The 27196-nt window shown below is 42.3% G+C and overlaps 1 protein-coding gene across 2 annotated transcripts in view; it reads left to right on the top strand.

Annotated features, from left to right (window-relative positions):
- Positions 1 to 9743: 9743 nt before the first annotated feature.
- Positions 9744 to 27196, top strand: part of LOC117510699 (zinc finger SWIM domain-containing protein 6-like) — a 131488-nt gene continuing 114035 nt past the window's right edge. Inside the window, exon 1 of one of the 2 annotated variants that reach the window (XM_034170519.1) lies at positions 9744 to 10481. In XM_034170519.1, the coding sequence (XP_034026410.1) occupies positions 10040 to 10481 (442 nt within the window). In that variant the 5' untranslated portion in view covers positions 9744 to 10039. The remainder of the gene's footprint in view (positions 10482 to 27196) is intronic. The other variant, XM_034170518.1, reaches the window with a different exon arrangement.

Below are 27196 nucleotides of genomic sequence, written 5' to 3' on the forward strand. Positions count from 1 at the left end.
CTACATCTTCATCCAGGTGCACTCAACTCCAAATGGGTATCAGCATTGAGTGGTAAAGTAACCTTCAATGGACTGGCACCCCATCCATGGGGAGTCATAGACTCTCTTTGACTCCATGCAGCAGTATCCAGGGATTAGCACAGGCCAAATGGACCTGAGGGCCTGTATAAGATTTACTTATCTGTGACTTTAACTCTTAATATGTGTTAGGAATTGAAAATGAATAGAATCTTGGCCAGAATAACTGGCACCCCTGAAATTGCGTCTTATTTTTCAGAGGTTTATTATCTGTCCAACTCTACCATGAAACTGTATCTGATGATGCAACAGCAACATAGAGCCTTCACTGAATTAATTTTTTCCTGAGCAAATTGCAAATTGTGCACACAAAAACTAAGGGGTGCAGATAATTCTAACTTAACTGAGTTACTGAAAAAAGAATGTATACCCATTTGACCGTGCATGGAACTGATTTGTGTGGGAGAGGAAAAAACAGCAATAAGGTAAAAACTTCACAAGGAAAAGCGAACACTATACTGACCGTCTGGGAAAGATGACTAACATAACAAAGAAAAACCTGCTGGCTTTGTGAACTTCCTGTGGGGAAGTACTGAAACCAAATCAGGTTAGGCCACATCTGCTCTGTCCATACGGCATGGATCATTTTCAGAGCAGTTCAAAGGCCAGCCTTTTAGACTGAAGGAGAGGGGCAGCTGGAAACACATGCACAGGACACACTTCAAACACACATTCTGCTTTACCAGCACAGTTTTCACCAAACTTCAGAATTTATTGGGAAAGTCTTCGACTATATACAACCCCTGGCAAAAATTATGGAATCACCGGCCTCGGAGGATGTTCATTCAGTTGTTTAATTTTGTAGAAAAAAAGCAGATCACAGACATGACACAAAACTAAAGTCATTTCAAATGGCAACTTTCTGGCTTTAAGAAACACTATAAGAAATCAGGAAAAAAACATTGTGGCAGTCAGTAACTGTTACTTTTTTAGACCAAGCAGAGGGAAAAAATATGGAATCACTCAATTCTGAGGAAAAAATTATGGAATCATGAAAAACAAAAGAACGCTCCAACACATCACTAGTATTTTGTTGCACCACCTCTAGCTTTTATAACAGCTTGCAGTCTCTGAGGCCTGGACTTAATGAGTGACAAACAGTACTCTTCATCAATCTGGCTCCAACTTTCTCTGATTGCTGTTGCCAGATCAGCTTTGCAGGTTCGCGTATTGTCATGGACCATGTTCTTCAACTTCCACCAAAGATTTTCAATTGGATTAAGATCCGGACTATTTGCAGGCCATGACACTGACCCTATGTGTCTTTTTGCAAGGAATGTTTTCACAGTTTTTGCTCTATAGCAAGATGCATTATCATCTTGAAAAATGATTTCATCATCCCCAAACATCCTTTCAATTGATGGGATAAGAAAAGTGTCCAAAATATCAACGTAAACTTGTGCATTTATTGATGATGTAATGACAGCCATCTCCCCAGTGCCTTTACCTGACATGCAGCCCCATATCATCAATGACTGTGGAAATTTACATGTTCTCTTCAGGCAGTCATCTTTATAAATCTCATTGGAACAGCACCAAACAAAAGTTCTAGCATCATCACCTTGCCCAATGCAGATTCGAGATTCATCACTGAATATGACTTTCATCCAGTCATCCACAGTCCACGATTGCTTTTCCTTAGCCCATTGTAACCTTGTTTTTTTCTGTTTAGGTGTTAATGATGGCTTTCATTTAGCTTTTCTGTATGTAAATCCCATTTCCTTTAGGTGGTTCTTACAGTTCGGTCACAGACGACTCCAGTTTCCTCCCATTCGTTCCTCATTTGTTTTGTTGTGCATTTTCGATTTTTGAGACATATTGCTTTAAGTTTTCTGTCTTGACGCTTTGATGTCTTCCTTGGTCTACCAGTATGTTTGCCTTTAACAACCTTCCCATGTTGTTTGTATTTGGTCCAGAGTTTAGACACAGCTGACTGTGAACAACCAACATCTTTTGCAACATTGCGTGATGATTTACCCTCTTTTAAGAGTTTGATAATCCTCTCCTTTGTTTCAATTGACATCTCTCGTGTTGGAGCCATGATTCATGTCAGTCCACTTGGTGCAACAGCTCTCCAAGGTGTGATCACTCCTTTTTAGATGCAGACTAATGAGCAGATCTGATTTGATGCAGGTGTTAGTTTTGGGGATGAAAATTTACAGGGTGATTCCATAATTTTTTCCTCAGAATTGAGTGATTCCATATTTTTTTCCCTCTGCTTGGTCTAAAAAAGTAACAGTTACTGACTGCCACAATTTTTTTTTCCTGATTTCTTATAGTGTTTCTTAAAGCCAGAAAGGTGCCATTTGCCATTTTTAGTTTTGTGTCATGTCTGTGATCTGCTTTTTTTCTACAAAATTAAACAACTGAATGAACATCCTCCGAGGCTGGTGATTCCATAATTATTGCCAGGGGTTTTATATATATATATATATATATATATATATATATATATATATATATATATAATGCATTCGAAAGTATTCATAGCACTTCACTTTTTCCGCACAGTGTTATGTTACAGCCTTATTCCAAAATGGAGTAAATTAATTTTTTTTTCCCCTCAAAATTATACTCACAACACCCCATAATGACTACATGATTTTTATTTTTTTTTTTGCAAATTTAATAAAAAAAAACAAAAAAAAAAAGAAAGAAATCACATGTACATAAGTATTCACAGCCTTTGCTCAATGCTTTGTTGATACAGCTTTGGCAGCAATTACAGCCTCAAATTTTCTTGAACATGATGACACAAGCTTGGCACACCTATCTTTGAGCAGTTTTCCCATTCCTCTTTGTAGTACCTTTCCAGCTCCATCAGGTTGGATGGGGAGTATCGGTGCACAGCCATTTTCAGATCTCTCCAGAGATGTTTCAAGTGGACCAGTGAATTTTGTCCTTTATAACTGAAATCCGCTATATGTATAAAATGAACAAAAATGCCATGTGTATAAAATGGACAAAATCCACCATATGAATAAAAAGGACAAAATCAGCTCTATGTATAATACAGTCAAAATTGGTTATATGCATGTAATGGATTAGTTATAGTCAGGGGTGCTGAACGATCTATGGAGAATCCCCAGCACCAATTAGACTTTCATATTTCCTTGTTTAAATGCCTGACCTTGAATAGGACCTGCTTCATTTACAGTTTTTCTTCATTGGTTTGGCTCATTTCTTGAAACTGAGATGACATTCTCAAAATGACATGGACAAATCCCCAAACTAACTTGCGGTTTCTCAGAACAGAATGGCATTTCTCATTGCTTTCATCACATTTCAAATGCCTTGTACATGTTCCAAGCACTTAGTACATCTTTGCAAATGGTTATGTACAAGTGGCCTACATTTAACACAATCAGCCTACATTTAGAACATTTTCCAAAAAAGTGCATCTTGCTGATCTATCCCAATTGGTTGGTTCTCAGCGTAATGGTTGTTCTCTCCAAAACATGTCAGCACAATTTCATCGTATAAGTCATCATCTGCAGAATAGTCTGCTCAATTGTCAAAATTAGTTAAGAAATTGGAATACAATAGAGCACACATATTTTGGAACATTTCATACATTCATGACAATCAGGTGAGTAGGTAACAGGTGAAAGCAGGTTTTGACGAGGAGGAGTGTCCCACATTACAGGTGACCAATCCATCAGTTTGTTGAGTTACCTGACAGGTGTTGTCTATGATTTTGAATGCTGGCATTGCTGTATATATACAGCTTGGCCTGGTGCTAGTACTTTTTCCAATGTCAACATGGAGAGACCGCAAGTACAAGGCCAACCTCCACCTGGAGGAAGGGCAAGAGGAAGAGAAGGAGAAGGAAGAGCAAGAGGAAGAGGAGGAGGATGAGGAGGATTGAGGGTGCATGGTGGTAGAGGAGCGGGAAGAGGAGGACTGGGGTTGCGCGGTGGTAGAGGAGTAGGAAGAGGAGGAGTGAGGGTTCGTGGTGGTGGACTAGGAGGAAGAGGAGTTCGCAAACATCATCCTGTCCCGGATGAAATTCGGGCCACCATTATTGACCATGTAGTCAACCATCGCCTCACAATGGCAGAGGCAGGGCGCCGAGTGCAGCCTAATGTGCCACGCTCCACAGTCTCCTCCATCATACAAACCTTTCGCCGGGAAAACAGGTATGCACTCAGGCAATGATGGAACTACAGAATTCTCTAAGAAAACCTTACTGTACTGTTACCGTGTTTGATTCAGCGTGTGTGTGTGTGTGTGTGTGTGTGTGTGTGTGTGTGTGTGTGTGTGTGTGTGTGTGTGTGTGTGTGTGTGTGTGTGTGGGCCCATAGGCTACTGCAAAATCTCACCTCAATGTCACAGTATGATACAGCACACTATTGTAGCATGACAAACAAAATATGGTTGTACTGTAAATTAGACAAAATACAGCATTGCAGTTTACAGTAGTATTGCAGTGCATTTGTAAGTACAGTAGCCTACAAAAGCTATAGAATGATAGCAGAATGAAGCAGTACGCAATACAGTCATTACAGTGATTGACAATATGTAACAAAGACATAAGACAAACACTACAAATAGTCATGTTGTCTGTGTCTATGAGCAGGATTGGGCGACAGCGTCATATAGGTGGGAGAAGACGACTGCTCACCGATCGCCAAGAAGGAGAGATCTGCAACATGGTCATTGCAAATAATGCAATCACACTGACACAGATCCGTGACACAATCCTCCAAAACAACACAGTCTTCCAAAACATCAACTCCATCAGCATATCCACAATAGACCGGGTACTGAAGAAAAACCTCATGACCATGAAGCAGATCTACAGAGTACCATTCGAACGGAACACAGACAGAGTGAAAGAGCTGCGGTACCAGTATGTGCAGGTAAGCCAATTATTCATGGTCTATCAGTTTGTATAGCCTACACTATGCAGAGGTTCCAATTTCTGAGGGTTACCAGTATCCTCTTTACCTTTGGAATCCAGCTTTACAATACAGTATCTGACCACAGCATTTTGCCAAAGAACTGTAACAGAACACTGTCATCATTATGTCTCCCTTCTATTTGTGTCAGAAAACTACCTGCAGAACCTCTGCATATGCCTGCACTCTAGGTTTGGAACCACAGTGGGTTATATTGACTTTGTGAAGAGTATTACTGCTGTGACCGTGTGACCCATCTATATGACTGATTTGGTTTATTTTTCTCTTTAGTAGAGAATCCTGGCACTAGAGGGGAATGAAACCCCCCATATCCTAGTATTTGTTGATGAGGCAGGGTTCAACCTGGCCAAGGGCCGCAGGCGTGGCCGAAACATCATTGGCCAGTGGGCCACAGTGGATGTCCCCGGCCAGCCGGGGGGGGGGGGGGGGGATATTGCCATGTGTGCGGCTATATCTGAAAATGGTGTGGCCCATACAACACTGAGAAACTCCTCCATTTCCTGGACCGTTTGTATCTGGATTTAGTTCCAGAAAATGAGAGGGGTCTCAAAGGGCCCCACCTACCCCAGTTTGTCGTTGTGTGGGACAATGTCAGCTTTCACCGTGGCCCACGCATCAGGGCATGGTTCGACACGCATCCAGGGATGCATAATGTCCCACTACCTCCATATTCTCCATTCCTTAACCCTATTGAGGAATTTTTCTCCGCTTGGAGATGGAGAGTGTATGAACATCATGCTCAGAACCAGAGGTCCCTCCTCAATGCGATGGATGCTGCCTGTGATGATATAACAGGCGATCAATGTAGAGGATGGCTCAGGCATTCACGGCGCTTCTTCCCACGGTGCATTGCTAGAGAACACATCAGATGCGATGTTGATGAGAATTTATGGCCATACAGACTGCAGCGGCTGGATGGCCAGGAAGATGAGGAGGGTGACCAGGAGAGAGAGGGGAGTGACACAGAGTAGTCAGAATGTTACTGTATTTCATTTGTGATGCTTGACTGTTTTTTTACATACTGTAATGTATTTTGTTTTGTTTTTGCAGGTTTTTGTATTTTGTATACATAGTATATTGTATACATTTTCCTTTGTATTTTTTTTTCTTTCCTACCTACAGTAATGTGTACAGATTTACTTGTGAATAAAAATAGTTACAATTTCCTCAGCAGAATGAGTGCAGTGTGTGTGGTGTGAAAATTGTATTCCTTTAGCTAGACCTCTGCCATAAAGACAAAACATCTAAGCATTTTGACTTGCAGTACTTACACAATGCCAAAGGGACAATGCATTTTGGGGGCACTGATGATTTGTGTGAGAAAGGAATTTAGTTTTGACACATGGGTAAACTGTTTTTGGAGCGATATGAGCATGTGATGAGGATCCATGTAGTTGTGCTGCACCGTCCAGTTTATTTTGACAGGAGGACGACATGAATGAAAATGTGCCAAAGCAATTGAGAAGGATCTATGCCATCTTTATGATACTGACTATTTATATGGGAGAGGGACTTCATTTTGAAGCAAGAATGAACGTTTTGGGAGACATATGACATTTTGCTGGTTATCTGAAGTGTTGCGAAGAACTGTAAGTCTGTTTGGCCAATTTACCTTATAGTTATAGGAATGTCATCTCAGTTTCAAGAAATGAGCCAAACCAATGAAGAAAAACTAATGGCCAGGCCAAAACTTCATCTGAAAAAATTAACAAGTGCTAGGCATTATGTGCATTAAAATGATTACATGTAGTCAGGTCAGTCTTTTTTATGTCTGCTGTGGAGTGGTACCTTAAAATCCTAAAGCCTGACTTATGCTTCTACAACTCTGTAACTCTGTGGCCATGCAATGACGGTAACGTGCCTATGACCCTTTTAAAGTTCTTCTGTCGCATTGGCGGGTGTCTTAATGCAATTTACCACAGGAACAGTGGTTTTTCTGCATCAGTTTGTCCTTCAACGAGCTCCACTTCTTTATACAATCATCAACCTCCAAACCAATGTTACTGTACGTGCAATTTCCCTCCATGAATTTGTAGCTTTTCGACTTTGTGTTGCAACCAAGTGCTTGCTCACAGGGGGTCGTTTTGACCGTTGGGGTTTTACATGATTATTGTATGGCCTTGCCTTACAATATAAAGCGCCTTGGGGCAACTGTTTGTTGTGATTTGGCGCTATATAAAAAAATTGATTGAATTGATTGAATTAAAGTTGGCCATATTTGCAGACTTTTCTGTCAAACATTCCTCTATTTGATCTATGATCGAAATGTAATTGGCATGTGTACTGCAAAAACTTTTAATATGACAGGAGAGGAAGGAGTGAAACCAGAAAAGTGACATCACAGCACTTGCGGTCTCTATCATTTAGCAGGTGTATGTCAGGGTACAGAGAGGGAGGTGATGGTCTAGTGGTTAAGTGTTGGGCTTTAGACCACAGGATCCTTGATTCAAGACACACCCAGACTGTAAAATTACTAAGGGTCCTTGGGCAAGGTTCTTAATCCCTAGTTGCTCCTGTTGTGTAGTGAGCGCCTGCGTGGCAGCACCCTGACATCGGTGTATGAGTGTGTCTGTGTGAATGGGTGAATGTGAGGCATAGTTGTAAAGCGCTTTGAGCTTCTGATGTAGATGGAAAAACGTTATATAAAATGCAGTCCATTTACTTTTCACTGTGAGTTTGAAGGGCATCATTTTAGAAATTTTAATTGAATTTCTTTTTTGATGTCCTAAAAATTCAAACGTGTGTGTGTGTGTGTGTGTGTGTGTGTGTGTGAAATACAGCTTCTTCCAGTGATATTTTACTCCTACAGAAGTGGGCCCCTCTATCAAGGCACTGCTATGGAACTGACGTTATCAGCAGACAGGGAGGGGGCCCATTAAATGGCTCCACCACAATTTATAGTTAACCAGCTCAAACAGCGCTGTGTGTGTCATTCATAATTGCAGTAAGTCGAAACCGACAGTCTGCCCAGACAAAGAGGAATTTATGACATTCTTTAATTTTGACTTAGCTTCTTTCTTTTTTCTTCTTGTTCTTCTTTTTTAAATAAATTACTGGAATGATGAACAGGACATGACTCAGAACTCTTCTCAGACACACTTCCTTTGTGGAAAGCCAAAACATTTGTTGTTAATTTTTAGAACTGATGAGATTTTTGGTTTAAGGTTTAGGTGTGGTAAATGTCGAGATTTGTGCATGTTGTAGTTTTGGTAAAGAATGCACGTGAAGACAATGTCTTAACTTCAACCTACCTGATGGACAGTTTTCAATTTCAATTTATTTTTCAATTTATTTTCATTTATATAGCGCCAAATCACAACAGAGTTGCCTCAAAGCCACAATAACCCATGCCAGATGTGGAGGGGCATCCAGGCCCTAACTAACTACAAAGGTCACCCCATCCAACATCCTCCAGCACTAGTAGTACACTGGCAGAGGAGCTAAACAGCTTCTTTGCCCGGTTCGAGACCACCACCACACATCTGCAGTCACTGCCTCCCCTGGTTCCAGCACCTCACTTCTCTCCCTCCATGAGCAGTGAACCCCAGGAAAGCTGCTGGCCCTGATGGTATTTCGGGGGGTGGTGATTAAAGCATGTCCAGGCCAACTGGCAGGGATCCTCACCAAACTCTTCAACCTCTCCCTGACACATGCTACCATTCCCACGTGTCTGAAGGTCTCCACCATCATTCCCATTCCCCAAAAACCTGCCATAGACAGCCTGAATGAATTCAGACCCATCGCCCTGATGTCCATAATCATGAAATGCCTGGAGCAATCAGTCTCCCAGCACATCAGAGACTGCCTCCCTCCCTACCTCGATCCCCACCAGTTTGCTTGCAGGGCAAACCGGCCTACAGAAGATGCCATCAGCCTCACTCTCCACAAAGTACTGAGCCACCTGGAGAACAACAGACAGGATCACCTCCCCCTCCTCATAATGGAGAACAGGTGGAAACTGTTACCACTTTCAGGTTTCTGGGCACCCATGTACATACGGACGTGGGCACATACGTACTGTAAACACGCATGGACACACACACACACACACACACACACACACACACACACACACACACACACACACACACACACACGGGGCTTCTGTGCCCCGAGTATTCACAAACACTGCCCTAAATGTTTACAGTCACTTTTTAAACTGTACTCAGTAAGGTATATCTTATATATTATATTCCAATTCTAAGGTGGAACTATGCCAGTATACAAAGGTATATCTAAATATCTAAAAAGCAAGAGTAAAATAGGAGAGTAGAAAAGAGTAGAGTACAGCCACTTAGGTGCCTGGTCTGGTTCTCAAGAGCAGTCACAATCTTTTTGTGGCATATAAGAGGTCTTATTTTTCTTTTTTGTGGTGTACAGTAGCTCTGCGGGAGCACCCTCAATTCCGTTGTCCCCCGTACAATGACAATAAATACTATTCTATTCTTCTAATGAAATGTCCACAGCCTGTGAATGTATAGCAAACAGGGTTTTGTCCTTTCTCCCACGCCCTTTCTCTCTTTGATAGCTGAGAGGCCATTTGGATTAAAGGTCTGAAAACAACCATCACCATGTTATTGAGAAAGCAAAGCCTGCGGTAGTAGCACAGGCTCCAAAGGAAAGAAAGTCAGTTTTCTTACCCCCTTTTGCCCCTGTGGGAAACTGGGAGACCGCCCCTGGATTATGTCTCCGCCTTTAAACTCAAATAAGAAGGAAACTTCAAAGGCCGTCGGCCGCCGGGGCTCCGCCCTCGCGCTCCTGAGCGACTTTACAAAGGATTTGCCGACGTTCGGGAATTCCGCCTCCAGTTCCTTTTATAGCGCCACTCGTGCGCTGGCCGCGCTCCAGGATCCCGCCCATCCCGGTTACTTTGACAACACAAAGGACTTCACGGAACTCGGAGGCGCCGCCTTCATTTCTAAATAAGGACAGCCTCTCCATGTACGGCGAACAATCGGTGCGAGATTGCCCTTTTCTCTTCCTTATCCCGTTTATATGATCGGAGAGGAACTGCGCTTCAGGTTGGAAGCGGTGCGATCATGGCCGAGCGAGTCCAGCAGCCCCCAGCCAAGCGGCTCTGCTGCCGGTCCGGCTACAACCCGGCGTGCAGGCAGGGGCAGCGGGCTGGAGGAGTCCTGTGCGGCGGCGGCGGAGGCGCGGGATCCGCTCCGGGAGGGTCGGGAAACGGCAAGACGCACAACCCCGAGTCGCTGCTCGACATCGCGGCGCGCCGCGTCGCGGAGAAGTGGCCGTTCCAGCGCGTGGAGGAGCGGTTCGAGAGGATCCCGGAGCCCGTCCAGCGGAGGATCGTATACTGGTCATTCCCGAGAAGCGAGAAGGAGATCTGCATGTACTCCTCCTTCAACGCCGGAGGAGAGGAGAGCGGATCCAGCGGGGACAATAATGACGAGACGCAGCTGCCGTTCCTGCGGGGTGTCGCTCTGCTGGAGGGCGGCTGGGTGGACAACGTCCTGCAAGTCGGTGAGTGCGCTGCCACCAGACAAAACATCCACTGTTTCCCCCTTTATTTATTTATTTATATTTTTTATTTTTCCACCGTGGAGCCACGCTAGGCTTTTTATTTTTTTGTTAATTTACTGGGCTTTGCCTTCCGTGGCTCCAGTCTGGGGTATTTCCACAGCCTCCTTTCACATAATAACAGCCCACTTCTTGTTTTTTGCCCACAGCCATACCAAAGCTGAGCACTTTGTTCCTATTTCTGTCTTTCCAGCTCTCTGTGCCCCCGCCAGTGCAGACAAAAGCCCCCCTATATCTTTTCACCGTTGGCTAAATAGACGATATTTAGAAAGGGTGGGAGGGACGGCGATTTAAAGCCACAGCGCTTCTGTTTTGTTTTTCCAAACACCTTTTGTGAGGCGCACTCAAGCTTTTCCATATTCAGCTGCGCGCAGCCCGCAAGGAGGCGAGAATGCGTTCGTTTTCCCTCGGGGGGGGGGGCTTTATTTTTTGTTGCTGGTGGAGGTAAACAGAGGTGTTCCGGGCTCTGCCCCCCTCCCCCATTACTTCCATGCCTCAGTGCCTTTTTTTTTGTGCCAGAGCTCTACAATATTTCACTGCATTCGTCAGTGCAATAGACTCAGCTGTCAATCCGGCTCCCCACCCTTGGAAACCGTTCAGGGTCCTAATCCCATTACCCTCCCCAGTTCATCTGAATCCTAATGCATTCTGCAAACAAGATTTTATGCATGATCCTCCTCCTTCCTCCTCCCTCTGTGGCTCTGGCGTTGCTCTGTCCCGTCCTCACTTCTTGGCTTCCTATCCATCCAAAGAATCCATGTGTGGAGATGGCTTCAGTTCTTGTGGACTCAGAGAATGTGCAGTGCACAATAGTATCCATGGAACAGGCAGACAGTCAGGCAGCACCCCCCCCCCACCTCCCTCTCTCTCTGTGTTTCTGGCCTGTTTACCAGATTCCCCAGCATTAGGCTCATTTATGAGCTCTCAGTTTGAGGGATTTACAAAGCCATTGGGTAAAATAAGAGAGTGTGAGGCATGCGATCGGATGGATCAGTCCTGTCTGAAACAGTGACATACATGGGGGGGGGGGGCGCAAAGGAGGGTCATGTGTGCCAGCATCTGTCTGTGCATTGCATTGCGTGTTTGGTAAACACAGGTGCACATGCATGTGTGCCTCTTCGTCTTGCACAGCCTGTCAGTCTCATCCTGCATGTTGACAGAGAGTGGAGGATGACAGGTGAGAGAGCAAAAAGCAGGTGCAGAGCATTTTAATGGTGATTGCAGTTTTCGCCCCAGTATTTTTTTTTTAATGTGGGGGGGGGGGGGAAAAACAAGTAAGAAGGGCACAAGATAAATAAAAGATGCAATCTACTCTAGGGGACAGCCAGCCACTGGAGGATGAGAGAGAAGCAGGGCAGAATGGAGGTGGAGAGGCGTGTGTGTGTGTGTGTGTGTGTGTGTGTGTGTGTGTGTGTGTGTGTGTGTGTGTGTGTGTGTGTGTGTGGGTAAGTGGGGGGCGGGGGTGTCAGCCACATCACACACCACATGTATTGGCCCATCAAACACATACAGTGGGTGTGGCCTCAGGGAAAAAAACCCGGGTGTGTATGTGTGCACAGAAGCGTGCACAGCTTTGTGTGGGTTGCTGTGCACGAGTGTGCTGTCACAGGGACGGGATCTAGTGTTGATGATGAAAGACAGTAGAGCAATAGAATAGATGTGGAGGTTATTGTATATGGGGGGGAGAAAGCTAATATACTTGAATGGATCTGCTGTCGCTGTAGTCCCTCCACCCCCCCACCCCACCCCACCCCAATCCCAAGTGAGCAGCTATAAAACTCTCCATATTTACTTCCCTAAGGCCAACTACCAGCCCCCAGTCTCCTGTGATTATTTATCTTTTTTCTCAAAGACATTAATCACATGCCTTTTCTTTTTTCCACTATCTCTCCATACATCAGTGCTGCCGAGGGAATGGGGGGGCTGCATTGGCTTTTAAGGGGAAGAGCAGTAGAATGGGTGATATCCAGAAAACGGGAAATCTAAAGGAGGGGAAAGTGGGTGGAAGATGCAGAAGCAAGGAGAGGCATTGAAATGCTGATTGCAAGAGAAAGGGATGTATGAAAATAAAGAATGAAGTGTGCAAGGATGAAAGAGGGAGAGATGGATTGGCTGCTGATTCTTCATCTCATCTGCACTGTGTAAATAAAAAAACTTGGGCAAACCTCAGGTAGACAAGTGCACAGATGCTTTGAGTTTGCTCAGCTTCAATAGTGGGGTTGCATAGAAAAACAATTATTTTGTGATAAAAGCATGGAATGTGGCACACATATTCTAAATTTACTAATGTTTATTTGCAGATATGGAGCCATCCTGGAGCTGACCTCTAATGAATGTTCTGGAGTTATGAGGTAAAAACGGCAAAAATGGTGACAAAGATCAGTTTCAGTTTGTACAGGGGTCAAAAGTTAAAGTTGCTCCAGTTTTGGTAAAGTGATGCAAATTATTGGTTGAAATAAAAGCATTAATAAATGGAATAGTTTTGCTGTCTTGAATGCTTGGTAAAGGTCAAACAAGGTTGCCATCCATTGGATTCTATGATGTATGACATATGTTACCCTGTAACATGATAACTAAGCATGACAGGGGTGCAAACTATTCCTTTTTAAAACGCTATTAACTCAAACAATAATTTGCACCAACTTTTTTTTTTTACCAAAATTGGAGCAACTTTAAATTTTGACCCAGTACAAACTGAAACTGATGTTTGCCACCGTTTTTGCTGTTTTTACTCCACACATAACTCCGTAGAATTCAGTCATAGATAGTCCAAACTATACCTTTTTGGAATTGCTATGATCAGATACATAATGTGGTATAGTTTTCAACATGATTGGAGCATTTTTAAATTTTGACCCCTGTGTAATTCTTTATTGACCCCTGTAGCTCATTAGAGGCCAGCTCCAGGATGGCTCCATATCTGAAAAGAGAAATCTCTTTTTCACAAATTGCTGAAAACGAAATACGTGGGTATTGTTAGAACACTTGCAGTAGAGCTGCAAAGCAAATTAAACCGGACTTGCGCAAACCTGAAAACTGAATGGTGTAGCAATTAAGTTGTTGCATTTTTTTTAAATGACTCTATTGCTCACTGCAGTCAGTGTTATAAATACCAGGGTTTGAAGAAAAGTTCTGCCTCTAGTGCAGTTATTTCAATAACAAGCAAGATTTCGAAGTGAAACTGGGGTTAAAAGCAATCCATTACATATTGGCCATCAGTACACCAAACGGGTTTCACCTGCAGTTTCAGGCAGGTGCAGAGTTGCTTTTGATTAACACATGCACACAGTAGCCTATAAAAAATGGCTACCCACATCCACATGCATTTGAATCAACGTGCGGTTGTGGAATTCCTCACTGCAGAGTCATGTGCACCTGTGGATGTTCTAATGAGTGTTGTCTATGGTGACCCTTGTGTGGATGTCAGGATGTGAGCCAGGAGTTTGAAGGGTGAAAATCCAGCAGTGAGGAGTCTGCATGGTCAGGCCCATAATGGCCGCAGATGCACAGAATTTTTGGAACACAGCAACACTGTTGACTCCAAGCGATATGTAGACACTGCAAAAGCTGCACGTGCAAAAGATGCAATTCTTCAGCAGGAAAATGCTTGTCTTCGCACGAGTCAACAAACACAGAATGCATTGCAGTGGGTCAGATCTTATGACACCCACTGTACCGTACAGATCTCGCACCGTCATGTGACCTTTTTCCCAAGCTGAAAAAAAAACCCTGAAGGGACACGTTACAATAAGGATAGAGTGGTGCAAACAGCAATGCATCACTGGTGTCCTCATTTCTTCACTGACTGGATGCAAAAACCTGTCCCGCGTTGGCGTAAGTGTGTGAAAAGAGAAGGTAAATGGACTGCATTTATAAAGCACTTTTCCATCTGCATCAGATGCTCAAAGTGCTTTAAAATTATGCCTCACATTCAGCCATTCACACTCACACACCAATGTCAGGGTGCTGCTATGCAAGGCGCCCACTACACACCGGGAGCAACTTGGGGATTAAGGCCCTTGCCCAAGGGCCCTTAGCGATTTTCCGGTCAGTCTGGGGTTTGAACTGAGGACCCTCTGGTCTCAAGCCCAACACTTAACTACTAGACCATCACCTCCCTGAAGGTGACGACATGCAAAAGTAATGACACTGCCTGATCGAGAACATTTCAAACTTTGAACAGATATGTGATTCACTTGAGTTTCTTGCTTATTCATGAAATAATCCCCAGAGGTGGGACGAAGTCACCATCAAGTCACTCTCAAGTCATGAATTAGTGAGTCTCAAGTCATAATGACCACCAATTGTTTGCAAGCTGACTTGAGACTTGACTTGGGACTTGCAGATTGATGACAGATTGAGAATGACATGACAGTGACTTTGTCCCACATCTGATAATCATGTAGGAGGCAGAATGTTTCAGTTGACCCTCCAATGTGTAAGTTGGAGAGAAAAGCTTATGCATCCATTGAAATTGAGACGTGATTAAAAATCACGCAAGTCATGGCCAAGCATCCCCCGCTGGGAGTAACTGAAGCATTCGTGTATGTCATACATATTGAGCGCAGTGTGATATGGCCCAAAAACTTCATAAGGAGAATAAACTTTTGGAATAAATCTAACAGAGGTTACTGATATTGTTCAACAATGATATAACGTACAGATTTGACAGTATCTGATGTGGCTCTTTACTAAAAATCTTGACTGATAGTTGTGCCAAAAGTTCATAGGGTGAGGAAGCATGTTATATACTCCTGCATACTCATTTTGGAATAAATTGTATATGGCATTTGTACGTTATAGCGCTGAAACGGACAGGTTTGTATGTGGAGGGATAACAATCCTGCAGAATATTTCTTTGGAGAATAATTTTTGCCAGCTTTCAAAATCACGATAACCGCCATGTTATTGATGTTCATATATGTGCAAAGTTTCAGTGTTCTTCAGCTTGTCAGACCGACTGTCTCATTCCTGAGCATCTGTTCCCCAGATCCACCCCCTGATATATACACACACACACACACACACACACACACACACACACACACACACACACACACACACACACACACACACACACACACACACACACACACACACACACACACACACACATTCATGTCAAGTGTAATTTAGACTCATCACACTTAAAAGAAAGCTGCCATTTGTGTCCTGTCCTCTAATTATAGAATTCTAATCCTATAGCTGTGACTTGGCATGACAAAGCATGTTTGCACTTCATTACCCGCCTCCTCCTTTTAGTCCTGCCGTCTGGGTCAAGTTCGTCCTGTCCTTCATTCATTCATGACATGTACTGTCCTGCTTCTCCTCCTCCACCCGTCCCCGTCTGCCTCCAGGGCTTTGTGTGAGGTGGTGAGACCACCTCCCCCCCCCCACTCCACCGTGTATGGAGACATACGCACCGTCACCACCACACACTCATGATCCCTTCACTGTGGCTCCCTCAGGAGTGAAAAAGTGATGCCTGGCATATGTCGCTCCCCGCAGTGACATTAGAGTGTAGGCTACATGCTGCAGCCTACTTATCCAACTCTGCACCCCCCCCCAACCCCCAATCAATGGAGCTACACATCATTTTATCATGTGCTTGTGAAGCGTCAGACACTTTTGCTGACTTTAATTTCACCAGAATAAGGGGATTAGTGTGAATCTGACAGCCTAGTTTGGCGAATTGTCACAGTGGCGTTGTTGGACCTGATGGGCGACAGTGTTTTTGCCTTTTCCCCTGCCTAAAATACCAATGAACGTCCCAAATTGCTGTTATGCTTGTTTGAGTGTGAATGTCACCGTCCTCTTCTCCACCGATCGCAGAGACGAATCCGCGTGTGTGTGTGTTTTGCCTGTCCTGTGCTTCTGCATGCTCATAACTCAGGTAAATTAGTTCATGCTCTGGAGAATCTTAATTAGGTTTCTGCGTCATCTACCCGCTCTCGCCCTCGTGTTGTCAATGAAATGCTGAAATAACATGCAGTCCGGTGGATCCCTGTTTTTAACCTGCTCCTCTTTTATTGTGCACTGCGAAAATAACACAAATTATCCATGTCGTTGTTGTATATTTGTGTTGACTGTATCTCACATTGTTACCTCCGCCAACGAAGTTAGACCTTGAAAATTTTTCTAAGGTAAAAATGTGGAATTATAGAATTGGAAAGTAGTGTTGGCGGAGGTCTGCGCTGTACGAGCGCGCTGCTCTAGTTTCACTGTGTTGAATGGGTACAGAACCATGATATCACACAATTGTCAAGGTCCAACAGGCCTTTCAACTCTGTTACCCCAACCCATATTTCAGCTTTTTTTTTTTTTAACTTGAAGTATGATTTCTTTTTAATTGAGGTCCGAGGGAGAGAGAGCCCTGTCTCCCAATTTTGGCAAACAAGAAAAAATACTTTCCAGATTTAGGTGTTTTTTTTTCTGAGCCTATACGCCACGTAAACCACCACATTTAATGATAATCAGTCCATACTGGTTCTGGTTCTGGCTCTGGCTGACGCTTGCAAAACAATTACAGGTAGTCACACGATACAAAAGGCTTTTTGATGTTCTGATGTGTTTCCCTGCCAACTCTCAGCAGCGTGCCATCTTTACTGCATGTCAGAAGAAGCTGATTGGTTGAATTTAGAGCTCCGGTGAGATGACAGGCCCAAACCACAACAAAGCAGCTAGACCAGGGGTCACCAACCATGTTCATGGAGGGCACCTGCCCTGCATGTTTTCCATGTCTACCTACTCAAGTCACACCTGATTTTTTTAAAAGTGCTGTTTTCCAGCTCTTGATTGGCTGAGCACACCTGATTTAACTGTCTGGGAGTGGTGCATCAGGGAGAGTCCCAAAACATGCAGGGTAGGTGCCCTCCAGGAACAAGGCTGGTGACCCATGAACTAGGCCCTCCCGCCAAATTGTTTCTGCAGACTAGAGAGATGGGCATTCAGATACTGATTTGACCCAGAAAAAGTAGGTCAAGGTTGGTGCCCTCTGAACTCACACAAGAGGGTTACGACATGAACTTTAAATATGTTGTCTGTGGCAATATGGCATTGAGTATTCATGCGGGAAAGGCCACAGATGCATGTATGGATAGACACACACACACACACACACACACACACGCAGTTGGAGCCCATTTATATAGCTTCTGCACCTCGACAGAGGGAGATAATAACGGAGAAGATGATAGATAAATTCATGGAAGTTTTCTGCACACATGAGAAATTGTCCTGCTGGGAGCTAATAGCGGGCGCTGTACTGTCTGAACCGGTATATCGGTTTGCAATTTACATTCAGGTCACTACTTGTAAATACAGTTATAACCGTTCATAGTGTTAAAGTCTGTAAATGCTTGTTAAAACAACTATGTTTATGCTTGTGCTGCTGCATGTAAAGAAGCAAAGAGAATTATACACTCTTAAAAGTAATTCAGTGGCTTTGTATACCTATATCATGGTAAGAAACAGCTACTTAATAAAATCTCTGGAACACATTCAATTGATTGTTTCAGTTGGATATACAAATGAAATGCTTCAAAATTGAACAGTTAATTTTATCTTAGCTTTACATTTATTATTTGAGTTTAGTTCATTGAAATAAATTAGCGTTTGCTTAACAAATTATATTTTTTGAAATATACTTAATTTGCTTGGTAAATTTCATTCAGGATATTTGGAAAGGACAAATATATGTAATAGTTTTGCTTCGATTTACCAAGATCATCAAGTATATTTAAATGATTTCACAGCTTTTTAATTTACTCAATATTTTTAAGTGTAAAATCTTTCACCAAAAAAAAAAAAAGTGTAACACAGTAACAGTTTTTAGAGTGTGGGTAGTCAAACGATGCTGATGCTTTTTGATGCCCTGACATGCTCATAGTAACACTGCATCATCTCTGCTGCATGATGGGAGATGGGCTTAATAATGGGGAAACTCTTACGAAATAATAGTGAATAATACTGCAGTTAATGTAGCTATTACACAGATTCTGTATTAATTGAATAGATAAAAAGTGTCTGTGTATGCGCTGAAAGTGTTGAACTTGGGACATTCACTTATCTCAGCGGTGACGTTCATGTCTCTGGCTCCTCTGCATTTGAGGTCAGCAGACACTTGGAAAGAGCTTATGGAGGTATGATGGTGCTGGACAGAGGTGTCTGAGGATGCCAGTATTGTTGCAACAGAACAAAGGTTAAAGTCTTTAGGGTCCTGGTGCGACCTGTGAGGCTTGGATGCTAACTAGTGACCTAAGATGACAATCAGATGTCTTTGGTATCATGTCTCTCTGGACATGATTAGTGTTGGGAATCCTGTGGCTGGAGAAGGTCAAGGGGGCGCCCAGTCTTCACCTGGGGGTTGGTAGATAGATGGTTACTTTAGATGTGTGGAGATAGATAGACTGGTTGTCTATCTGGGTGGTTGCCATCCAGGACCCAAAGCAGTTACATAATGTGGTGGGTCTGGCAATGTGCAGCACCAGCACATGATACCAGACCTGTCCTGACCTAACCTGACCTGAATAGATCAATTTCAGCTCAAGAAAATAAGAGGCTATCTTACACTAAAAGGCTGAAAACTCCTGGTTTCTTCTTCTGGGTTTCTTCTACGATGCGCTTTTTGGTACTTTGTGTGGCACTGACCCCAGTGGTGAACAGAAGGTGAGCAGACACAACCTTTTGCACACGTCAGTCAAAACAGCGCTGGAATGAAGCAGCACAGTAGTAGAAATTTATAGTAGATGTTTAAAATTTACATTGACAGTAATTTTTGGACTTTTTTGTTTCCTTTTTTTTTTTTTTGCTTCTAAGGTTCTGTCCAGATATTCATCTGAGCAAAATTATTTTATTTTCTCCATAAATAACTTAAATTTAATTGCTCATGAAAGTTTATCATTGTATTGTTTATAAATAATCTAAACAGTTTGGGTCATAACACTGAGCCCCGTGGGACACCACATGTAATATCCAGCTGATTTATATTGTTTGAACTTTTTAAACAATTTCACGCAGCCTTTACAATATCATATTGTTTCAGTTTTTCAAATCATAGTCTACGGGAGTGACTCTCAAAATGTGGGCCAAAGCCCCATGGTGGGCTTTGAGACATCATTAAAATAAGAAAATAATGTATTTAAATTTAAAGTTTGAAATTACCCAGATATATTTGTGATTATTTTAAAAATGTATTATTTTAACATCATATCTATAAGAAAATACTTGGCAGGGGTGGTGGCCAAGTGGTTGGTGCACTTGGTTTCAGTGTGGAAGGTTCCCGATTCAAACCTCACCCCTGCCACATTTCTCCATGTAATGTGGACTTGTGCCAGGAAGGGCGTCTGGTGTAAAACGTGTGCCAATTCAACATGCAGATCCAACTCGGATTTGCTGTGGCGACCCCAAGTGTAAAACAAGAGAGCATCAAAGGGACTTACTTTAGTAGTTTTTGGACAGACCGACTACCAGGAGCGATAACATTGTATGCTAGGCTAACTCTTTCCATGTCAGGCTTCTTCTTCTACTGTTTTCTGGTGCCAGCAGCACTGACCCCAGTCATAATGTAGAAGTGTAAAGGCGTATATAGATTGCAACCTCCTCCAAATTTCAATCAAGACAATGCCAACTTGCAGCAACATGGAAGTAAAAACAGCCTATAATCCTGGTAATGACAAAGCAACAGGCATCACACAGGTGAAAGCATAATTAACAGCAAATCTACATTGGTACTCTCACTTTTACTTTCCATAAGGCTCTTCAAAGAACTTTATCCGTGACCTCAAACACTTCACTTCAGCATCTAAGAAGTAAAATGTAAATCTCGTTGTCTGCAAGACCCCATTAGACTGAGGTGGCTTTTGCTGAGTGTGAGTTTATTGTTTGTGTTTTGTGTGGGCTGTTTCTTTTCATGTGGGTGGATCTGGTTATATTTTCCCGTTAGGTTAGAGCGTTTCTTTATCATTTGCGGTGCCAGTTGAAAATGGACCTACATTCCCACCACCAAAGCCAGAGCGAGACAATACTATACAAATAATGGATGTTTATGAGTTCAATGGTACAGATATTTCATGAGCTGAAAGCTTTCACCAAATTAAATATTCATTCTATTGAAAGAATGAAAAAATATATCCTAAAATAGATCCTTGTCATTTGATATTTTATTAATTTATGAACAACTGAAAAGGGACTTACATTTTGGTGTTCCACTGGTGCTTAACAGTCCAACACGAGCTTTACAATGAGTCCAAAACAGTGACGATGTAGTCCGTGATGCCATGCACTAAGGATGCACCGATGCGATACCAGTATCGGGTATCCGCCCGATCCCGTATGTATGTACTTGTAATCATAAAACAGCTCCAATACTAGACACCTGATACTCCTTTACAGCAGCGTGATGTCAACCTCTCAATGCATTGTGTTTGTGTTGTCTGTCGATCGCAGCAGCCCGTGAGAGGCGGAGGTCGCGGTTCGACGGAACTGCCCACTTCGCCCATGGAGCATTTGATGCTGCGAGCTTTTCACCTGTTTTCTGCAGCGCAACTCTTGAGTTAAAAACAGTTGTTGCCTTCAAAGTGCGGTGACGGCAGCACACCTGCACTGAGCTTTACAAAGACATTTCTTTTTTTCATTAAAATTCTGTGCTTCTCTGTCTGTGCTCTCGCTAAAAACAGCTGATCCGCGTGCATTAACAATGCTTGCTTTTTTTTTTCCCACCCAAATGCGCCTAAAGTGTCTTTCTGAGGATGACATGATGTACAAAAATGCTGACAAACGTAAAAAAAATTCCCTACCTCTCAATCTGGTTGTGCTTTTTCCATAAATACACGTCTTCCTGCTCAGACAGCCATCCAGGGGTGAATCCAGATTGGGGGGGGGGGGGGTGCTTCCCCCTCCACAGCCCTAGATTAAATGTCCACCTTTGAAGAAAGTTTTTCATACTACTACTACTACTACTGTAATAATAATTTTAACAAAATGTTGAGAAAGAATTTAATAGTTACATTTATAAACAATGTAGATTTTAAATGGTTAATTTTACTGTTACTGTTACAAATATGAGGTCAAGAAAGATGTCTTTATTTGATTTTTTTTTTTTATAAAACAAGTATTTATGTTCAATGAAGTCAAGAAAGGGAGACTATAAAGTGAGTATTGGCAAAACTGGCTATCATTTTCATGTTGGGGTGGTAGGGGGTGTTATCAGCAGCTGCTGAAAGTAATTAATAAAGTAACGAGTAATCTAACTTAGTTACTTTTAAAAGTGAGTAATCAGTAAAGTAAGTTACTTTTTCAAAGTAACTGTGGCAACACTGGTGCTCACAGGCATAAGTAAAGTTAGTGATGGACAATTTCAGTTCTGTTCCTGGTGTTGTATATTTTGTAGTGCTGAAGTCCAAAGGTTACATTTCAGTGAGATGTCTGGCAGCATCATGTTTATGAAACACATGGTTAATGTTAAATGCACAATTTATTGGAGTCAAAAAGTGAAGTTACATGATTTTAGTGACATGTTTGTAAATAAAAACAAAGCTAATGATACTCGTAGCAGTTACAGTAAAAAGTAAGGAACAACTGATGAATAAAACATTTTCAAAGTCATCATAAAACTGTAATGGTATCATTAAGTATTCGTATCGGTACTCTATGTTGATGAGTACCCAAATGTAAGTACTCATACTTGTACTCAGTCTGGGAAAAAGTGGTATCGGTGCATCCCTACCATGCACTGACTTCATGTACTTCCAAAAAAACAAAAAAACAAAAGACTTTGTGTAGTTCCTCAGTCCAGCGAAAAATCACATCATAAATTTGTCCAGCTTTTCATCTTAATAGCTCTTCATGCCTCCAGATGGCTTACAGCGTAGTGGATTTGTTTTTTTGTGTTAGAAGAATTAGCAGCGTCACTTAGCTCCTACAAATTGTCCTCTGCCAGCAAAACAAATGCCTCTATGTTCAGCTAAACGCCACTCCCGGTAGCATGAGCGTAAGCACTGTGGTCGGGGGGGGGGGGGGGGGGGGGTGCAATAGCACATTTCATATAGCACCAAAATTGCACACTAAAAAAGAACTATTGCAGGGTCAATGAAACACAACAGGAAATGGTATGAATAATACATGTCATGTGACATACAAGCCACCAATCCAATGACAAGGATCCACTCAGCCGTTATAAAATTCCTAATATGTTATTGGTCTGCATAAAGCCAGTGTGTCCCAAATTAGGCACGAAGGACTTTTTGAAAATGCTGAATAATACATTAAGCACCAGCTCTTTTTGAGGCACCTGAGGAAGAAAGATGATTACGTCTTTTGTGAATTCCCTAAACGATTAGTTAATTATTTAAATAAAGGTGTGAGTGTTAATGGCGGATTTCCTGGATCCGGTGCCTCAGATCCACTCACAGCTATGTGACTAAGCCCGGACTTGTATCGTCATGGAAACATGGCTGAGCCTCAAGCTAGTGTAAACATCTGGCCATCCAAGAGGCAGAGAGAAAGGGGCAGCAAATCCATCCACATGAAGAGACACTTGTGGGAAATGACTTGGTTTTTATTCTTTTGTCTATACATTGGTCTTTATCTGGGGTAGTGAAGGAAGCAGGGGGTCAAGCCTTTGTCTCAGTGTTTTGTGGGATATATTGCTATTTTGTGACAGTGCTATGTCATGTGGAGAGTTTCTTTTGTGTAAAGATAAAGGTTTTTAGGCAATAAACTCTATATTTAGTAGGGTTCTGACAACTAATGAAAATCATTAGTCGATTAGTCGGGTATGATTAGTCGGTGACTAAATTTGACATTGAAAGAATTAACCCAATTATGAATCTTCATGGTGAAACTCAAATGTGACATTTATTTTAACAAATATAAACACAAAATCGCAAGTACAAAAAACAGTATTAGCATGAAGACAATACCTTCATTCTATTACTAGGCATAGACTACCAGTTTGAGTGGTGACAGCTCCAGCAGGTCTATTGTTTTAAGGGTTAAATGAACTTAACCAATGGCTTTTGACTAATCGATTAATAAAAAATAGTCAACTAGTTGGATGGTAGGTAGTCGTGGTTAACTGTTATGGCTAGTTGTCCCATTCTTAATATTTAGTGTGTTTGTGTGCTGTTGCTGTTTTATACATTTGAAAGACATTAGGTTCACAGCCTGGCTTGATTATCTTTTAATGGGGAAGTATGGGCCTTGTGGTTTAGGAAACAGTCTTGAGGCCAGAGGGTCATAGGTTCAAGCCCCTGGTAAAACAGGAAAGGTGAAAGAACAGCACTTGTCACTGGTTTGTTTGTGAATGTGTGTCCTTAAGCTGTGTTGTTATTATAGTGGCAGTAAATTTAGCATTACTGTGTATGTGGTGAGTTGTGGCAGTCTTGCATGGAGCAGTGCGGTGTGCACTGCAGAATTTACACCACTTTGAAAGATCAAACTTCATGGACTTTGACCATACAAACATGCTAACATTTGTATGTGTAGCCAAACAATGTAGAATAGGGTGGTGACTGTGCTCACAGTAGCACAGAGGCTAATTCTAATACTGTATGTGTCTGGTTTTTCTGAATTTTACAACAACAAATTAGACTCCTGTCCCAACACTATTTTTTATTAAATAAAATGTGTATGAGGAAATGCAGCTGTCTGGGTTCTTGTAATATTAGTTGGAAGACCAATTGTAGTTGAGCTAATGACATGGCTAATGTTAGCAACATTTAGCAATGGTGCATTGCAGAACAAAGTCCAACATAATTCTGTTCTGATGTGCTGAAGGGTCATGTGGACCAATTCTTGTGCACATAATGTATGACCACAGTAATGTGAATACACCCTTAGACAGAAAAGTCATACATAAATGCAGTCCTTTTTTTCAATTTTAATACCAAGCTTCTACGAAGATTCAAGAGAAGATTTCAAGTTTTACCTAAAATGTGCCATAAATGTGAAATGTTGCATCTGATTATTGGTTTAACTGCAGTCTGGTGCACCCCTCCCCCACTTCCACCCCTAACCAAGAAACAAACCCATAAACCAGATTTTGTACCCATTGAGTGATGAACAAGGCACCTCATGGCTGAGGATTCTCGATTGGGAGTAACTGAAGCGTTGTATTAATCACACTCATAATCAAGAAAAGGATGGACAGACGCACACAAAATGGTGCACGATGCTATATGGCCCAAACGTTCATGGGCTGGATAAGACTAGTATAGGATTATCCATCTATTTTATGAATCTGCTTATTCCAATAAAGGGTCACAGGAGAACTGGACCTTAGTCCAGCACCTTGTACATTCCAAAATTGACATATAAATTTTGGAGCAAATTGGATAAACTCCTACATTGTTCCACACAGAAGACTGATTAAAAAAAAAGCTTCAAGGCAGAATTGATAATTGCATTGATATTAATAAAATCTTATCAATTCCGATATCTACGTAGTAGTTTAAATTAAATTTCAATTTATTTCATTTATATAGCGCCAAATCTCAACAAAGCTGTCTCAAGGTGCTTTAATCGCCTTGTACCCCAATGATTAGTACCAATGATTTCCTCAGGCCAAGCCATTTTTCAGGACAAGATCAATCCCACCACCAACCTTTACTAGCTAAACTGTACCTGAGATATATATGTAGAGAGAGACCATTGTGCCACCTCTAACCAGAGCTAATGCTTGTTCCATTTTGCGCCCTCTGTCAACATACCTCTACCTGAATCCAAGCAGTCCCACTCCTGATCCCAAACTTCTGTCTCATTAGAGTCAAGCTTCTTTTAAATCACTATTCCCAATTCAAGTCATAGTGGACCTGTGTCTGCCATACTCCCTGGCTTGTTACCACAGAGTATGCAACATCGCTGCCCTGCACGCCAAGACCAGCAAAATTTGTCAGACGCTAAATGTCTGAGAGGAGTGTGCATTCCCCCTGTTAAAATAAACCAGTTCTAGTAATAAAGTTCCATCATTAGCTCTCTAATGCCTGCTGCAGTTCTCCCTTCCAGTTTGAGTTGTCTGCCGTCCCAGACTGTGGCTGCTGGGTGTGCGTCAGCACAGCTCCTCGGCTCGCTGACTCCGTCTAGGAATTTGGTTCCTTCTTCCACAGAGCTCCTTCCCCTCTCTTCTCAGTGAGCAAAGGAGAAGGAGCGCAGGGAGCGGGCGATAGAAAGGCTGCTAAATCCACAATGACAAGGCCCTATTAAAACTTGTTTTTTTTTTTCTATTTCATTTAACGACTTTTATTACTAGCCGCCCTTCTCTCTTCGATTTGGCAATAATAACAACGGGGGAATGCAGCACTCAGCGCTCTCCTATCTGATGCTTCCTTTTCTTCCTTTTTAATGAATTCCTCTTTACAGCAAGAGGCTGCTGAAATAAGCACAAAGTAGTCAAAGATGCTGCTTGCTGCAGTCAAAGATTCAATGCATGCATGCCGTGTATGCATTTCCTGCAGCTAGTGTGGGAATACCATGTGAAAAAGACTACACATGCTTTCGCTTTTACCACAGAACAGAGCCTCTCTGTGCAGTTTGGTCAACAGCTGTTTGTCCCCAGAAGCCAAACAGTTCTGAATCTGTCCAAAGGCTACAAATGATGTTTTTTGCATGTGAGTATGTGCTTGTGCTTGTGTTGTAGTTTAGCTTTTGTCATAAATCAATAACAGTCTTTTTGATCTTTTCCATAGAGCAATACATATTGTAATGTAATTTTATGCTACTATTTAAAACAAAAGTACTGTTTATATGATTGTGAAATAGAGTGATTTCTAGCACTGCCCTGATGAAGTTCAAGCTGGGTTTATTTTCATTATGGGTGCTGGTGTCACCAACCGAACCGTCCACCCTAAAAATGCCTTCACTGTGCATGCGTCATTTTTGAGCGTCAACAGCAGTTCACCGATTAACAACTTGTTTCTGCTTCAAACTGCACTCCAGTCATCATCTGTCTCAGTGACACATATCTGAAGCTTTTGTACAACAATCATTTCCACATAAATTCAGCATTATTTTGTCATGAAAGACGGGGGAAGCGATCAAAGCGCCACAGCAGCATGTCTGAGTCTGACTCTCTGAGTCTGACTCTCTACACCCAAAGCTATCAAATCTGATTATTAGCCATCAGATGACAAAGTAAAACCTCTGAAATCATTCTAAAGTTAGTTTTAAGCAGAAACAAGGTGATAATCAGTGAATCACTGCTAATGCTCTGAAATGATGTACGCACAGCTGCACGTCAGACTCAGACCCATCTTTTATTATGAAATAATGCGGAATATGAACTTCTTCCATTTATGGATGATGGAGGCCACTATGCTCATTGGGACCTTCAAAGTAGCAGAAATGATTCTGTACCCTTCTCCAGATTTCTGCCTTGAGACAATCCTGTCTCTGAGGTCTGCAGACAATGTCTTTGACTTTGTGCTTGGTTTGCACTCTGATATGCACTGTCAACTGTGGGACCATGATTTGGAAAGGGTGGTGCCTTTCCAAATCATGTCCAGTCAACTGAATTTACTCCCAGGTGGACTCCAGTTAAGCTATAGAAACATCTCAAGGATGATCAGTGGGCACAGGATGCACCTGAATGCAGTTTTAAGTTTTATGGCAAAGGCTGTGAATATTTTTGTCTCAAATGTTTTTACATTGTCATTATGGGGTAT

This window comes from Thalassophryne amazonica, chromosome 5, assembly GCF_902500255.1.
Source record: "Thalassophryne amazonica chromosome 5, fThaAma1.1, whole genome shotgun sequence".
NCBI classification, from domain to species: domain Eukaryota; kingdom Metazoa; phylum Chordata; class Actinopteri; order Batrachoidiformes; family Batrachoididae; genus Thalassophryne; species Thalassophryne amazonica.